This window comes from Amphiprion ocellaris, chromosome 18 (assembly GCF_022539595.1).
Source record: "Amphiprion ocellaris isolate individual 3 ecotype Okinawa chromosome 18, ASM2253959v1, whole genome shotgun sequence".
Classification (NCBI taxonomy): domain Eukaryota; kingdom Metazoa; phylum Chordata; class Actinopteri; family Pomacentridae; genus Amphiprion; species Amphiprion ocellaris.
This window is the reverse complement of record NC_072783.1, coordinates 7165348-7182206: the sequence shown is the minus strand read 5'-3', so window position 1 is coordinate 7182206 and position 16859 is coordinate 7165348. Positions and strand designations below refer to the sequence as shown.

The 16859-nt window shown below is 40.6% G+C and overlaps 2 protein-coding genes across 3 annotated transcripts; one reads left to right on the top strand and one right to left on the bottom strand.

Annotated features, from left to right (window-relative positions):
* Positions 1-1063: 1063 nt before the first annotated feature.
* LOC111568440 (chromobox protein homolog 2-like) lies at positions 1064-8382 on the bottom strand. Of its 2 annotated transcripts, none has more exons than XM_023270095.3 (5): positions 8268-8382; positions 8138-8181; positions 6739-6804; positions 5069-5138; positions 1064-4984 (listed from the first exon to the last, which is right to left on the bottom strand). In XM_023270095.3, exons 1-5 carry the CDS (start codon positions 8331-8333, stop codon positions 3653-3655), a joined length of 1578 nt encoding a protein of 525 aa, XP_023125863.1. In that variant the 5' UTR covers positions 8334-8382; the 3' UTR covers positions 1064-3652. The 2 variants fall into 2 exon arrangements, with proteins under 2 accessions (XP_023125863.1, XP_023125864.1); XM_023270096.3 differs by having other exon boundaries at positions 1064-4981.
* Positions 8383-9300: 918 nt separating this feature from the next.
* On the top strand, positions 9301-15972 carry LOC111568439 (cytochrome c oxidase assembly protein COX11, mitochondrial). Its single transcript, XM_023270092.3, has 4 exons — positions 9301-9445; positions 11754-12253; positions 13307-13432; positions 15381-15972. The coding sequence occupies exons 2-4, from the start codon at positions 11792-11794 to the stop codon at positions 15567-15569; spliced, it is 777 nt and encodes a 258-aa protein (XP_023125860.2). The 5' UTR covers positions 9301-9445; positions 11754-11791; the 3' UTR covers positions 15570-15972.
* The last annotated feature ends 887 nt before the right edge of the window (positions 15973-16859 follow it).

The window sequence follows — 16859 nt, the reverse complement described above, 5'->3', positions numbered from 1 at the left end:
CATCTGCATGTTGCTCCAGCAGCCACCAGGGGGCAGCAGTGTCTTCTAGTCATTAAATAAATCTAAACTCCATTTCTTTATTTCTGACTTTAACTGGATGAAACCTGCAGCAGCAGCCATGCAGTGGTGCAGTACCATGCAGTGGTGGCTGGGGGCGCTGTGGAGCTGGAGGCCACACTTTCTCTCTTTTCTATACAAGAACACACACTATACAAAAACACACACGTTATACACACACACACACTATACAAAAACACACACGTTATACACACACACTGTATACAAACACACACACACACACATTGGATTTGTTTATCATTCACAGGACTTTTAATACTTTCATTGGATTTATTAATCTTTTTATTGGGTTAATGAATCTGTTTACTGCATTTATTAATCATTCACTGGATTTATCAATGATTCACTGGATTTTTCAAACATTCAGTTTTCATCCAATCACTTGGATTATTAATGTGTTCATTTGCTTTGTTGATTCATTCACTGGACATATGAAAGCATTCTCTTTATTAATCATTCACTGTTTATTAATCCGATCACTGGATTTATTCATTCGTTCACTGGATTTTTTGACTTGGTTTCTTTTCACTTCTGTTCACTGGATTTATTAATTAAAACACCTTTTTTATTCACTTTTCATCCATTCACTTGGTTCCTTCATCACTTTAACAATCACTTCATTTCATTTATTGATCTGGACTGATTAAACTGTTCACCTAATTTATTGATCCTTCATCTTTTGTTGGTTTATTAATCATTTCACTGCATGTTTGCTTATTTAAACTCAGTCTATTGATATATCCAGTAATAATTCATTTAAATGTTGGATAATTGATCAGTTTGATTATTGATATCATTGTATTGATCTTCTCTTGGAGCTTGAATGAAGCTGTTTGTTCGTTTGTTGATCAGTCTGCGCTGATTTCTGATCAACACTTTCAGTTTTTAATCCATTCGTTCCACCAGAAGTTCCGTCGACCTCCACAGCTTCGTTTTCTGCCCGGCAGCGCCTCCTGCTGGCGAACACATGAACAGCAGCCAAGGATTCAAAGACTTTCTGAACTTCGTGGTTTATTGGAGAGGCACACGGGCTACAGGATCTGAAGCTGGTCGGCCAACATGAGCACCAGATAGAATCACATGAAAAAGCTTATTTACAAATATAAATTAACACATATTAACTCCAAAGACACGAGAATGTATTCAAATGGTACAAAACTGCTATATATGGTGATAATGGACGTCTCAGCTTACATCTGGACTGTGCGTAGTGCAAGAAATACTGTCAATAATACGATTAGAAACAAGACATTCGTAACACCTTTGGTCCAAAGGAACGACGATTACAAAGAACCCCGATGGGACGATGAAGCTACCGATCACAGACACGCTGAATACTGGAAACATGCTGCCCTGGTTAAAGCCACATATTCAGTCTGATTACAGGTCCGACGAGCGCAAACATCCTGCTGGAGCTGAAGAGCAGGACGGCCAGGTGGTGGCAGTGGGTCTGATAGTCTGGAAGTCCTGCTGAGAGGAAACCTGAGGCACTGGAGAGGTGGAACATACATCCATCTGGAGGTCTAGACGGCATTCAGACGCCTGAGAACGCAGCTCAGTCCGAGATTTACCAACAGGAATCACAAAAACACCACAGAAGAGGCTGGAAACGGATTTACAATCATTTCAAACTGTTCGTAGCCGCAGGTGTGGAACCAACCTTCATCAAACCAAAGTCCATTAGAAAAAGCTCCCATTTAAATCCAGTCAGATGGATGAATCCTGATTTTTAGCTCTGATTTGGTCGCCTCCAGCATGTTTTAGAATCAGGATGAATTTCTGTCAGTTCAGTTTACATGTGAAGGTTTTTGTAGTTCTATTTTAAAAATGTTTTAATAATAATAGTTTTAAATATTTTCAAATCCTGGATCAAAGCTCACCAATTTCAGAGATCCCATAATGCCACATTTTCTTGTATTTGTGACAAAATTGAACAAAATCAACAGATAAATCAACATTTAAAATATGTAGTTGTTAGTTTCAGCTCTAAAATGAACCTTCATCAAACCAAACTCCACTGGATAAAGTTCTAACTTAAATCCAGTCAGATGAATGAATCCTGAGTTTTAGCTCTGATTTGTTGCCTCCAGCTGATTGTTGAGACTTTCACTTTCATTTTGTCCTATTTAAGACTTTGATTTATTGATAAATGTAGTTTTGAAATCTGATGTGACACGAAACAAATGAAGACTCTAGAGAAGAGTCTTCATTTGTTTAACTTCAAAAACCTACAACTGAGCATCTCATAACAACCGATCTGACAGAACTCATCCTGAGCTAAAAATCAGGACTGATTCTCTGTCTGGCTTTAAATTGGAACTTTTTTGAATGGAGTTTGATTTGATGAAGATTTATTAAATGGCTGAAACTACAGATTATTTTAAATATTGATTGAACAGTTGGTTTTCTGGTCTCTAAAGTGTCTTAAAATGGTGAAAAATGTGGATCAGTTTCCTCAAATGTCTTAAAGATCCAAAGATCTCCAGTTTACTGTCACAGAAGAAAGAAACCAGAAAACATTCACATTTAAGAAGCTGAAATCACAGAATTTAGACTATTTCTTATGTAAAAATTACTCAAATCGAATAATTGACTAGGGGGCTGCACAGTGGAGTAGTGGTTAGCACTTTCACCTTGCAGTGAGAAGATCCCTGGTTCGTGTCCCGGCTTTCCCGGGATCTTTCTGCATGGAGTTTGCATGTTCTCCCTGTGCATGCGTGGGTTTTCTCCGGGTACTCCGGCTTCCTCCCAAGTCCAAAAATATGCTGAGGTTAATTGATCATTCTAAATTGCCCGTAGGTGTGAATGTGAGAGCGATTGTTTGTCTATATATGTAGCCCTGTGACAGACTGGTGACCTGTCTAGGGTGTCCCCTGCCTTCACCTGAGTCAGCTGGGATAGACTCCAGCCCCCCCATGACCCTAGTGAGGATTAAGCGGTGTATAGATAATGGATGGATGGATGGAATAATTGACTACCAAAGTAGTTAGAATTCAGAAGTAAAAATCTGCTGGAGGCGACCAAATCAGAGCTAAAATCCAGGATTCATTCATCTGACTGTATTTAAATTAGAATTTTTTCTAATAGAGTTTGGTTTGATGAAGGTTAATTTTTGGACGGCAGCTAACAGTTACATATTTTAAATGTAGATTAACTGGTCAACATTCTTTGCTGCTACTAGAAAATGTCATATTACGGCTTCTGACTTTTATAAATTTAGAGAAAATCTAAACTGGATGAGCTTCGATATGAGATTTGAAATCAAACCAAATCCCTCTGGTTTCCTGTTGATCTTTATTTCCTGTTTCCTGTTGATCTTTATTTCCTGTTTCCTATTGATCTTTTTAACTTCCTGTTTCCTGTGCAGACTGAACTCATCAGGTGTAAACAGCGTCTAAACTTCAGGGTTCCTACGCTGCTTCAACAAATACTCGACCAAAGTCTTGGGTCTGATCTCTGCTGTAGATTATTGGAACCAAAGAACCGTCTGCTGGGCAGTGCCACGGTGGGCGGAGCTAAGAATGACTGTTGGTGTAGGAACCCTGAGCGGTTGTGGAGGAGTGTTGAGGCGCCTTCAGTGATTCCTGGAGTTGAAGAACCCAACGCTGGTCGGTGATTCCTTCACCGTCACCGTGATGAAGTTGGCGGTGACGTCGGTGACGAAGACGTGCTCCAGGAGGCTCCGGGCTGGTCGCCAGTCCGTCTCCGTGTCTGACTCGGTGGTGTTGTTGCCGAGGCTGGGCCTGCTGTTGCCGGGGAACATGGCGGCATCCTGCTCCGACTCGCTGCTGCTGCTGTCGTCTGAGTCTCCGGTGCTGAGCTCGTTCAGGCTGCGGTTCTGAGAACTGAGCCCATGTTTGTCCTGCCGGCCACCGCCTCGACCAGAGCCACCACCCGCCAGCTTCTCCTTCACCCGGTTCTGCTCTGTGGTGCCACCTGCTGTCAGACCGGAGCGCTGCCCTCCTGACATTCGCACCTCCTTCCCGACACCTCCTTTCACCACGATGCCACCACTCCGTAAACTGGACCTCGCCACGGCGGCCATGGCGCCGCTGGTGTTGCTCTGGAGGCTTCCGGCTGGCGGCTTGACACTCTGCAGGTTGAGGGCTCGGAGGCTCAGCGCCTGGTTGGCTCGGTCTCGAGGCGTCGGCGAGGCCGAAGACGAGGGTTTGGACAGACTGGAGTTCTGCTGCTTGTGTGGAACCGGTCCGGTCGGACCGCCGTCTTGCCGCCTCTGACTCAGTGGCGAGCGATGAGCCGTCGGACCGAAGCCACCGTGGAGACCCAGCGAACCGCCGCCCTGTTTCAGAGACACTTTGAACCCGTCTCGAGATGTTTCTGAGATGGACCGCTTCAGGTCCGACAGAGAGTTCTTACTTTGTGGTGAAGGACTGGACTTGTGGGCGGAGCTGGAGGACGAGGATGACAGCGAGCGATTGGTCCAGATGCAGCTGAGGGATCCCGGCTTGGAGGTCGACGTCTGGGAGAAGGAGCTGGAGGTCTGGGAGCCGTCGTCTCTGGAGCTCCTGCCGAGGCCGGTGTAGGTGAAGCTGGCCGGCTGCAACGGCTTCTTGACGCCGGGTCGCGGGTCGTCTCTCCGGACCGCCTGGTGGTGGCGAGGAGCGACCGGCGGCGGCAGCGGGGCAGGGGGGCGGGGCTTGGCCTGCCTCAGAGCCCTCAGGTCTGGATGCAGCGGCTTCCTGCCTCGCTTCTTCTTACGAGGTGGGTCGGGTTTGGCCAACATGATCTGAGGCCTCTTCTGGGGGACCGGGTGCAGCCGCGGACCCGGCTTCGGCTTCTTCGTGGGATCTTCATCCTCGGAGGAAGATGAGGAGGCTGATGAAGAGAGTCCGGAGGAGGAGGAGGATGAAGAGCGGCTGTCCTTGGTGGCGGCTGGAGCCGGCTGCTGGAACACAAACAGCTGTCAGAACATGAAGTAGAACCAAAATCAATCATAGAATCAGAATCAACAGCTGATCGATGGTTTTACCAGAATCTTTCGAGGTCGACCTCTTGGCCGTTTTCCTTTTTTCTGGAACAGCAGCTCTCGCTCTTGTTCTCTGGAAAACATGAACACAAACTTTAACAGTAAATACAGACACATCAATTTTAACAGATTAATAAACGTTAATCTGATTTCAGGAGGAACTTCTGTCAGATCAGTTCAGAACAGCGACGTTCAGTTGGAGGTTTTTGTGGTTCAAAAGATGGAGACTCCTCTAGAAACATGATCATCTGACCACAGCAAAACCACATTTATCAGTAAGTAAATCTCTGAAATACGACAAAATGAAAGTGAAAGTCTCCACCAATCAGCTGTAGGCGACCAAACCAGAGCTAAAAATCAGGATTCATTCATCTTAATGGATCTAAATTGGAACTTTTTGATGAAGGTTCATTGTTGGTAACGACTATTTCCAGTGTTGATATATCTTAATTGGACAAATGAATTAGTTGTTTAGTTTATAAAGTGTCCGAAAATGGTGAAAAATGTGGATCAGTGTCGCCCAAGATGATCCCCACAATGATTATAAAGATAGTTTGAATTACATAAACGTTAATTTCTCATAATTTGTCCAAAAAAATGATCCCAAAATTGCTCAAAGTTCGATTAGCATTAGATTGTGACGCCTTAAATGGATGTAAAATTGATTTGGTTTCAGTTTGTAGCAGATCTCAAAACTTTTTTGCAAAAAATGGCGTGGAAAATGCCCAAAATTTCACCAGAAATTGTCCTGAACATAAGGAAACCGATTTGAGGACATGATGATTTATTTACGGGACTCTCCAGGTTTAAACTGATCAAACTGAACACTTCTCTGGACAACAGCCACTGAATCGCTGAATCCAAACCTCTCTGATCTGTACAAAGACGAGTATCTCCATGAAAAACTTTCTGCTGCAGCTTTAACACATCTGGACCGAATAAACAGGAACATTTTCTCCTCACATCAGCTGCAAGACGCGATAAATCATCCACACATGGACCAAAACCAGCTTCCAAATGCAGCTAAGACACTTAAATCATTCAGACTCTGTGTAAAACTTATTATCTCGCTTCATTTATTCGACAGAACATTAGAAAATCAAAGTCTCCGGTTCTTTGTGGTTAACAATTATTCACCCACAAGTCTGTATTAACAAGCATTATGATGCTAAACACTCAGATGTTTCAGAAACTCTTCATGTCTGGATTCAGCTAAAGACTCACTATAAACACCTGTTAGCTTAGCATCACACGTCTGGTTTTTTTTTTGCGTGTAGCGGCCGACCACTTTGCACATGGACGTGACAACAGCAGATGTTGCGACCTGCACAGATCTGACATCATAATCGGGCTGTGAAGTCGGTAAATTTGAGTAAAATACAGACTTCGCTTATCCAGTGTGAATGCATTGCGAGAAACATAGATGTCCTGGGATAATTCACAGATCCCCAGGTAATACTAGTCCTGTGTGAATAGGGCTGATCACCACTGGTCCAGAGTTAATACTAATCATCTACGTACAAATAGGGCTTTAACTGATGTATTTTCGTACGGAGGGTAGCCGATAACGAACTGACAGATTTTTCTGATTGTTGCTATTTTTGAACCGATTCCTGATTAAATAATTGAAGACTGTAACATTTTTATTTCTACTAATCGCTGATTAAACCCACCTTTTGTGGAACGCTGCCAGAAGTCTGGGGTCCAGAATGTTCTCCTCGGGCTCCCAGCTGTTGTGCCTGAAAACACCAGAAAACAGCTTCAGCTCCAAGACTTTATGACAAGAACTTAAAAATCCAGATTTATTATCAGTCTGGTTTCAACCTAATCTGTTACTAATGACACAGCTGAGGGTTTGTAATAAACTGCAGGTAACTGATCAATACAAATCAAATTTAATCATCATTTTAGTTCTTTTATAAAGCAGCTGCAGCTCCTCCGACATTTTCCTTCAATTTAAACTGAATATTTTTGGTGGTTGGAGACATTTTGGACATTTTAAAAACCAAAAACATCAAATAATTTCTGTAATTTATAACAGACGATGTTCTGAGAGTTAAAGCGGCCTAAAAGGTATAAATACAGAGTTAGTGCAAAGGCTGAAGCTGCTTCTGCTTTTATTATCAGAGTTTATTGAGGTTCTGGTTTATTTCAAAGTTCTGGTTTGTTTTCTCCAGGTTCTGTAACATTTCATCACGGTTCTGCTTGAGGTTTGTGGGGTTTTTATCTCCAGATTCTGTTTATTTTCCTTCAGGTTCTAGTGTTTGTGTTCTCTAGATTATGGTTCTAGCAGATGTTCTCCGGGTTCTGCTTGTAGTTTCTGTATTTTCCAGAGGTTCTGGTTCTGGTTGATGTTCCCCAGGTTCAATTTTGAATTTCCGTATTTGTAGTTTGTGTATTTATTCCAGGTTCTGGTTCTGGTCTCCAGGTTCTGATTTGTTTTCTGAGGATTCTGACGGCGGTTTCTGTATTTATTCGTGGTTCTGGTGTTTATTCTCTGGGTTCTGTAATATCGAAGGTTCTAAATGTTCTCCGGGTTCTGGTTCTAGTGTATATTCTCAAGTATTTTAATCTGGGTTGTATTTGTAGTTTCTGTGTTTAATCCAGGTTCTGGTTCTGGTGTCCTGGTTTAGGTTGTGCTGTATGTATTTAATTGTTTATTTCCTCCAGGTTCTATTTGGGTTTCAGTGTTCTCTCCAGGTTCTGGTCTGTTTTTCCAGGTTCTAATTTATTTTTCCAGGTCCTGGTCTACTGTCTCCGGGTCCTGGTTCTAATTTCTGAACGTCCTCCGGGTCCTGGTTCTAGTTTCTGAACGTCCTCCGGGTCCTGGTTCCGTTAAATGGACGCAGCTGATCCAGCCCAGCCTGCCTCTGGCTCCGGTCTGATCCCGGACCAGCATCCGCTACTGAGGCTCAGAGACGCGGACAAACGGGAGCAGAACCGGCGGCTGTCTCACGGCGAACCGGCGGGTCAGAGCCCGGAGGTTCGGCTCGGGTCCCGGACTAGCATCCGGCGGCCCGGCCGGTCATTGTTTTGTGTTAGCTGTTAGCAGCTAGCAGCTAGCGGACTTACTTGGACGACCAGCCCCTCCACTTCACCAGATACTCGAACTTCCCCTGCGGACACCAGACAACACACACACCGTCAGCAGGACGCTCCTCCCGGCCTCCGAACCCCTCCGGCCCCCGGTCCCGGCTCTTACCTTCCGCGGCCGTTTGCTGAGGATGCATTCGGCATCAAATACCTGTCCGACCGTGACCCCCTCCATTACAGCAGCCCCTCACAACGAAGGCGGAGCACGTCTGACCCCGCACGGCCGCCGTAGCTGCTAGTTACCACGTTCATACTGAAATGAACCTGTTATTACCTGTTAACAGACAGGTACAATTTATTATAACATTATTTATTATAATTTATTATATTACAGGATCAGTTAGATAATATTATAGGGTCTTAAACTTAATATTTCAATTAAATCTGATAAACTATATGGTCTAAACTGTTAATATTTAAGCTTGTTTATTAAATATTGGAGACACTTCACCTTATATCTAAACTTATTGGGTAAATTCATGTAATTATATTATACAGTCTAAATATTAAACACAAATATTACAGTTATTTATATATAATTTTTTTAGGATCTTAACCTTAATATTTAAATAAGGTAATTACATTTGAATAATAAATATTTTACAGTTTGACCTTAAATTTAAATCAATCAGGCAAATTCTAGTAAACATTCTAGTAAAACTCTACACTATTATTTATTATGTGAGTAACACATTACCTCATTTGTCAGCATGACTACAAACATACACATGAAAATAATAATAATAATAATAATAATAATAATAACAAGGTAAAATAAAAATTTGATTAATTAAATGTGACAGAACACACAACAAATGGTAACTAAGAATAATATATGCTGTATTACAGTATATACCAAGACTGAGATAGTGAGTTTTTTTAAATATATTATTACTGTTATACGTTTAGAAGGAAACATTTCATAATCCATCACAGTAACTTCTAATTTTATTTAAAATATAAAAATAAAATAAAAAATATAAAAATAAATATATGTTGGGTTACAGCTGGATTGCATGAAATATGAAACTATAATCTGTAATATATAATGAAATATATTGTAAATGTTCATCTAAAGTTTTACTGTGCTGCTGTTGTACTTTTAAGATGTGATAAACAAACAACAACTTCTGGGCTGTTTACTGTTGCGCTGTCCTGTGCGGAAACTTTCTGCTTGAGGTTGCGAGACGGAGCAAATTACGTGTTGCACCAGCGTGCTTCCGGAAAACATGTTTGGTAAGAAGTCGTTTCTGCAGCGGTGACCGACAGAGAAGCTTCTCATTTAAGGTACCAGCTTTTCACAGATACTTTAAAATCTCTTAATTAAAATGTTGTTAGAGTTTAGTTTTGCTCTGTCGTCTGTTAGCGGCTAAGCTAAGCTAAGCTAAGCTAAGCTAACGTTATCAAACCGGTGACTGTAGGTCAGGTGTGTCCGTTTGTTCTCGTTAAATTAAGACTTTTCTGGGTTTTAAATCACCAGCATAAACACTACAAGAGAACTGAATACATTTTAAGAAATCTCCGTGTCTTTTTAAAAATTCGGCATATTTATGTTAATATAAAAATCCCAAACAAAGTCAAAACAATCCGTTTTTAAAACTGATTCCTGTCGCTTTTAGCTCGACACCTATTGGATAACTGAGAGGAAAACTTATATTTTTAGCTCATAACTGTGGCTGTCCGAGACTGTGTTGTATGCCGAAATAAAGAGTCTCTTTTGCCAACACGGAACATGTGTGTTTTAATATTACAGCAGAAAAGGATTTAAAAAAAAAAAAAAAAAAAAAATAGGCTGAGAATCTGTAAATTTGCACTTTTTTGAATGGAGTTCAGGTAATCAATATCCCCTGCTCTGTTCACAATGAAATATTTGCTGCTTAGATCGTGTTTCCTCTGCCGAATTAAAGAGTCACTGTTACTTACATGCTAAATTAATTTAGTCATATAACAACAGGTAAAGAGGGTTTATTAAAAAGCATAATGTCTTTAAATTAGATTTTTCTTCAGTGGAATTTGGTTAATTAATGTTTCTTGCTTAATTTACATTGAAAGATTTGCCGCTCATGGATTTTGTTATATGCACTGGAGAACAGAAAGTCTCCATAACGCATTTAATACTTTGAGTCATTTTTCAACCAAAAATATTCTTCATGATTAAAGATTTTATATTTATATGCCATGTTTCACTGTTTCTTTTCCCTGTACACTGTGACAGATTTTTTTTTTTTTTACATTTTTCTGAATATTTTTCAGACCGAACGTAGTTTAAAAAAATATCAGCTGCAGCCCCCAAGAAGCTGAAAGTCTCATTTACTATTAAAAAAAGATGTTTTTAATTAGCTTTCCTCAGCTTTGCAAATCTTCTGTGTTTATTTTGTGCAGAGTTAATTACCATCATGGAAAATGTGTTTAGTTATATTACAATTAGTGAGAAATATTTGTTTATTGGTAGTGTCATTTTATAAATAGTATTTATACATAATTATCATTTTCAGCTGAGTTTAGATCAGTTTAATTCCTGCTTACAGACTTTGTCATATGCAGAATTAAAGACTCACTTTTACTCAAAATTATATTACATTAATATGCAGACTATCTTTAAACGGTGCCTTTTTTGAATGGAGTTTGGTATTGGCTCAGTGCATCATGTGCTGATTTAAAGAGCTGTTTTTGCCAACACGTATTGTTCATTTATTGAAGTAACAACAAGCAATAACATTTATAAACAAGCAGAATGTCTTTCAATTGGAATTTTTTTGAATGGAGTTTGATTTAATCAGTGTTTTCAGCTGAATTTATGTTGAAATAATCTCAGTTTAACGTTCTTGCCGTGTACTAGATTAAAGTAAGGCTGCAACCAGCAATTATTTTCATTCTTGACTGATCTATTGATTATTTTCTGGAGTGATGTTGCTAACAGACAGACACCAATCATCACATAACTCCACCGTGTTCCTTGGTGGAGTAAAAATATGAATTTTCAAGGAACAAAGTTCAGAGAAACAACAGGATTGTTCAGCTGGAACCAAGATGCGAGGTAGAACGTCTCCAAGAACCTACAGGAGGTTCAAGAGGTTCAATTGGACTTCTCTGGTAGGTTCTTGAAGACATTCCACCTCTCATCTTGGTTGAGAGGTGGAACGTCTTCAAGGACCTACAGGAGATTCAAGAGGTTCAACTGGACTTCTCTGGTAGGTTCTTGAAGACAAACATTTTCAAGCACCTTCAAGAGGTTCAACTGGATTTCTCTGGTAGGTTCTTGAAGACGTTCCACCTTTCATCTTGGTTGAGAGGTGGAACGTCTTCAAGGACCTACCAGAGAGGTCCAGTTGAACCTCTTCAAGGTTCAAATGGACTTCAGAGACTTCAGGGACCTACAAGAGGTTCAAGAGGTTCAACATTCTCTGGTAGGTTCTTGAAGACGACTGACAGATGTACGCTGATCTTCACATAACTCCGTTGTGTTCCTTGGCGGAGTAATTAACCAAAGTCCATTTTAGAAAGTTCTAATTTACAGACTCTTGTTGTTCTGTAATATGATTAAACACATAGAAATGTGTTATATTGAATTAAACATCTTCTTGACTCCATCCAGGTGAGCGTCCTCAGGTGTGTCTACCTGCGGTCGCCGCCATGCTGCTTCCTCTGCTGGTGCGTCCGTCCCTCTGCAGCTCTCGGGCCTCGGTTCTGTTGCCAGGTTGCATCCAGATGCTTCCCGGCGGCGCTGTGGCGAGGACGCTCCACTTCCAGGCCGAGGACTTCCTGCGACGGCGACTTCCCGCTCGCCTCGTCACTCAGAGCCGCGGCAGGAAGTGGCGCAGCCAGCAGGACGAGTGGCGGACCAGGAACAAGACGGTGCTGACCTACATTGCCGCCGCCGGCGTGGGGATGATCGGCCTGTCGTACGCCGCCGTGCCACTCTACCGGCTCTACTGCCAGGCGTCGGGCCTCGGTGGCACGGCGGTGGCCGGACATGACACCGAACAGGTGGCGACCATGACGCCCGTGAAGGAGCGAGTCATCAAGGTGACCTTCAACGCCGACACCCACGCCAGCATGCAGTGGAACTTCAGACCGCAGCAGACGGAGATCTTTGTAGGTGATCCCATCAATCACCCATTTTTTACTGATCAATAATGCTACGTGTCCATGGGGGTGGGTCACATGATAGGCATCTTACCTTCAGACCTGTGGAGGCGTCAAACCAACATGGCGTCAACTCTTTGCCTTTTATCATGAAAACAGTTCAGTGGAAAGTTTTTCTGGAAACATTTGATCTTAGAAATAATCTGAGTGTGTTAGTTCAACCACGGCAGGTTTAGAGGGTTTATGACAGTTTCACAAAACATCGGACCTCTGCTCTACGCGCCTCATTTGCATAAAGCAGCCGAGAACTCAACTCTATGCAAATGAGTGGCACGCAAGCTCATTTGTATAGAGTTGAGTTCTCAGCTGTTTTATGCAAATGAGCTGCGGGAAGCTAGCAGATAGTTAGTGGGCTACATACCGTACAATGACTTTTTTTTAAACACGCTATACTGTGACTTTTTTCCAACATACTGACATTTTTTTTTACAACATACTATATGAGGACTTTTGTATGACATACTGTGACTTTTATGACATACTGTGACTTTTTTTACAACATACTATGACTTTTTTATGACATACTATGACTTTTTTTTTTTTTTTTTACAATAAACTGAGTTTTTTATGACATTCCGGCATTTTTTTCCAACATACTATATGATGACTTTTCTGACATACTATGACTTTTTTTTACTACATACTATGCCCTTTTTTTACAACACATACTGTGACTTTCTTACAACATGCTATGACTTTTTGACAATGTACTGTGACTTTTTTACGACATACTATACTAAGACTTTTTAAGCACACTGCGGCTCATTTGCATGAAGATGAGGTCTCAGCTCGTTCATGCACATTAGCTGCGGGCAGCTAGCAGTTGCTACCAGAATGCATCGTGGGTCGTTTCAATAGACAATGACTGGAAGGTGTTGAACTGACGGATCCTCTGGACACAAACCGTCAGCAGCATTAAATCCAGAAATGTCTGACTTTATTCATGGTCAGGACCAAACAGGAAGTTGAACACCTCAGTAAAGACGTTTCTTTGTCCTGCAGGTGGTTCCAGGTGAGACGGCGTTGGCCTTCTACCGGGCCAAGAACCCGACAGACAAACCCATCATCGGCATCTCCACCTATAACGTGGTTCCCTTCGAGGCCGGACAGTACTTCAACAAGATCCAGGTCAACTTTCAGTTTGTTTTGTCTCGATGTTACTTCAGAACCTGCAGCGGTAACAGCAGGAGTTCTGCTTTAGTTTTGTGATACCAAGTAGTACTTCTCTGTCACCTCTTAATACTTTGTGGTATTTTCTGCATCATGTGGCAGTAACTTTTGTGTAACCTCACTAAGTTGTGCAGTACCTCGCAATACATTTATATTGATTTGCAATGTCTTTTACGTTAGCTTGCAAGTTTTGCACAACTTGCATTACTTTAGTTTTACCTCGCAATATTTTTACTTCAAGTTTATTTCTTTGCCTCACAATGCCTTTAGATTACTTTACGAATAACTTTACGTTACCTCACAATAACTTGAGCATCACATCACAGTAGGTGTTGCATTAACTCGCAATAACTTTTGCATAACCTCAAGTTTTGTGTTATTGAGCAATAGTTTTACTTGATATCGTAGCACTTTTGCATTACTCACCAGGTATTTTTGCGTCACCTTGCAGTATGTCATGCATTAGTTTACAATATTTTTAGATTTATTTGCGGTGTCTTGTGTTACCTTGTAAGTTTCGCACAACTTTGCACCGTGCGTTACCTTGCAATATTTTTACGTTATGTCGCAATACTTTTAGATTACCTTGGAATAACTTTACACAACCTCACAGTAACTTGAGCATCGTGTCGCGGTAGATTTTGCAAGAAATCACAATAACTTCTGTATAACGTCACTAACTTTTGCGTCACTCCTTAATAATTTCTGCAAAACCTCACTCAGTTGTGCAGTTCCTCACAATACTTTTAAATTTATTTGCAACGTCTTTTGCGTTTTGCACAGCTTTGAAATACTTGCGCCTTGCATTAACTTGCAATGTTCTTAAGTTTTGTCGCAATACTTTAAAATTACTTTAGAATTACTTTACTTCACAATATCTTCTGTGTAACCTTGCTAAATTTTGCATTTCTTCACAATCCCTCTACGTTACCTTGCAATAAATTTCCCATCACCTCACAGTACATTTACGTTAGCTTGCAGGGACTTTTGTTACTTTGCAATAACTCGCATTTTCTCAAAACAAATTCTGTGTTATGAAGAAATAGTTTTAGTTTTCGTAGTACCTTGCATTACTTAGCAGTAAGTTTTACATTACCTCGCAGTAAGTTCTGCATATCCTCACTCGGTTGTGCAGTACCTCGCAACAGTTTTAGAACTGTTCGCAATATCTTTCGCGTTACCTTGTTAGTTTTGCACAACTTTGAAATACTTTCACCTTGCATTACCTCGCAATATTTTTGTTATGTTGCAATACTTATGGATTTCTTTAGAATAACTTTACTTTGCAATAACTCGCAGTAGCTTCTGTATAACGTCGCATTACTTCACAATCCCTCTACCTTTCAGAAACTTTAATGTTGCCATGTTTTTTGTAACGACTTTTGTTACTTTGCAGAAATTTTTGCGTCACCTCGCTGTAAGTTGCAGATTCGGATGCAGTATTTTTACATTACCTGGTGATACATTTACATTCCTTCACAACACTTTAACGTTACTTGCCACTACATTTGTGTTTTCTTGCAATAACTTTTGCATAACGTCCTAAGTTTTTCGTATTTTTGCAGTGCTTCTGTTGCCTCTCATTTACGTTCCTTGACCTCAGTACTACAGTAATAACTGTGATGATACTTTGCAGTAACTTCCACATTATCTCATGTTTTGGTATTCCTCTCAGTACTGCTGCGTTACAGTCGACTCTACATTTGTTCTGTTGGTTTGTCCTCCATGAAGTTCTCTGAGACCTTCAGGGTTTCACACAGATCAGACCTGACTTCTATCCAGTAAATATCTTCTGTTCTGCAGCCTCATAGATCAGATTCACATCCCACAGCTGCAGATCATTGATATGAGTCTGATCCGTGTTACTGAGCAGCTGTTTAACATCTGCTTTCTGTTATGTCTGCAGTGTTTCTGCTTCGAGGAGCAGCGTCTGAACCCCCACGAGGAGGTCGACATGCCCGTCTTCTTCTACATCGACCCGGAGTTCGATGAGGACCCTCGGATGGCCCGAGTGGAGACCATCACGTTGTCCTACACCTTCTTCGAGGCCAAGGAGGGCCAGAAGCTGCCGCTGCCCGGATACAGCTACAACTGAAGAACCTGAGAAAACGCTCCAATACTCTTCTCTTTGACGTCCTTTAGACCTGAAAATGACAGGATCCTGAGTTCAACTGGTGTTTTCTTTAACCAGGAACTGTCCAGATGTCTGAAAGAGCAGACCATAAAACAACTTCGTTTAAAGAGAGAATTAATCAGTAAAGTTTATGTCATTAATTTGACAGTGAAGAGTCCTGGATCAGTTTTCTGACATGACCAGTAAAACCAGTAAAACTTCTGACTGAACTGTTTCTGCTGTCACTAAGACATCGACGCTTCGATACCTGAGAGACTGCAGACGAACTCTGATTATTATTCACTGTTAAGATGAATCAACACATCAATAAATTATGAATGAAATGTAAAAAAACTACAGTTATATAAAAAACATCCTTAATTTATTTGTTTCATGAGTCTTTTTTATGACATACTGTACTATGACTTTTTTCCATAATTTTTACAACATACAATACTATGACTTTTTAAACAACATACTGTACTATGAATTTTTTATCATTTTTATGACGTACTGTGCTATGACTTTTTTAACGGCATGCGATACTAAGACTTTTTTCACAATTTTTATGACATACTATACTTTAACTTTTTACAACATACTACACTGATTTTTCATCATTTTTACGACACATTATAGTATGACGTTTTTTACGACATACTACACTATGACTTTCTTATACAACATACCACACTGACTTTTTGAGACACGCTACACTATGGCTTTTTTACGACATACTATGCCATGGCGTTTTTTTGCGACTTTTTTCATCATTTTTATGACGTACTATACTATGACTTTTTTTCATAATTTTTTCATAATCCAGACATTTCTGTTGTGTTGTAGACGTCACTTGTTGATGCTCCATTCATGAGGGTAGCGCCATCTGTTGGGAAAACATCGTACAACAGGACACAGAGTTATTGTGATTTGATCAAACTTAGAAAGAGGAATCTATATGTATAGAAGTATTTATACAAATGAAATATTTATAAAAGTTTTTCTTTTCCTAATGTGTGTCTACATTATTTTGGCTGATTCTGAACTTAATGAGAACAAAACTGTCATTTAATTGTTGCTCTGAAAGCTTCTTTAGTGAAAACCAGCTCGTGTTCTGCTTTGAAACAAACTGCTGTTGAGGTCTGTGTTTTTAGGTTTAACCCCACAGTTTCTGAATGAACTGATAGTTTGTTTTTTTTCCTGATCAATGTGGACGTTATAATTGATGGTAACATTTACTGATCATATAATCAACATGACAATATAACAGTA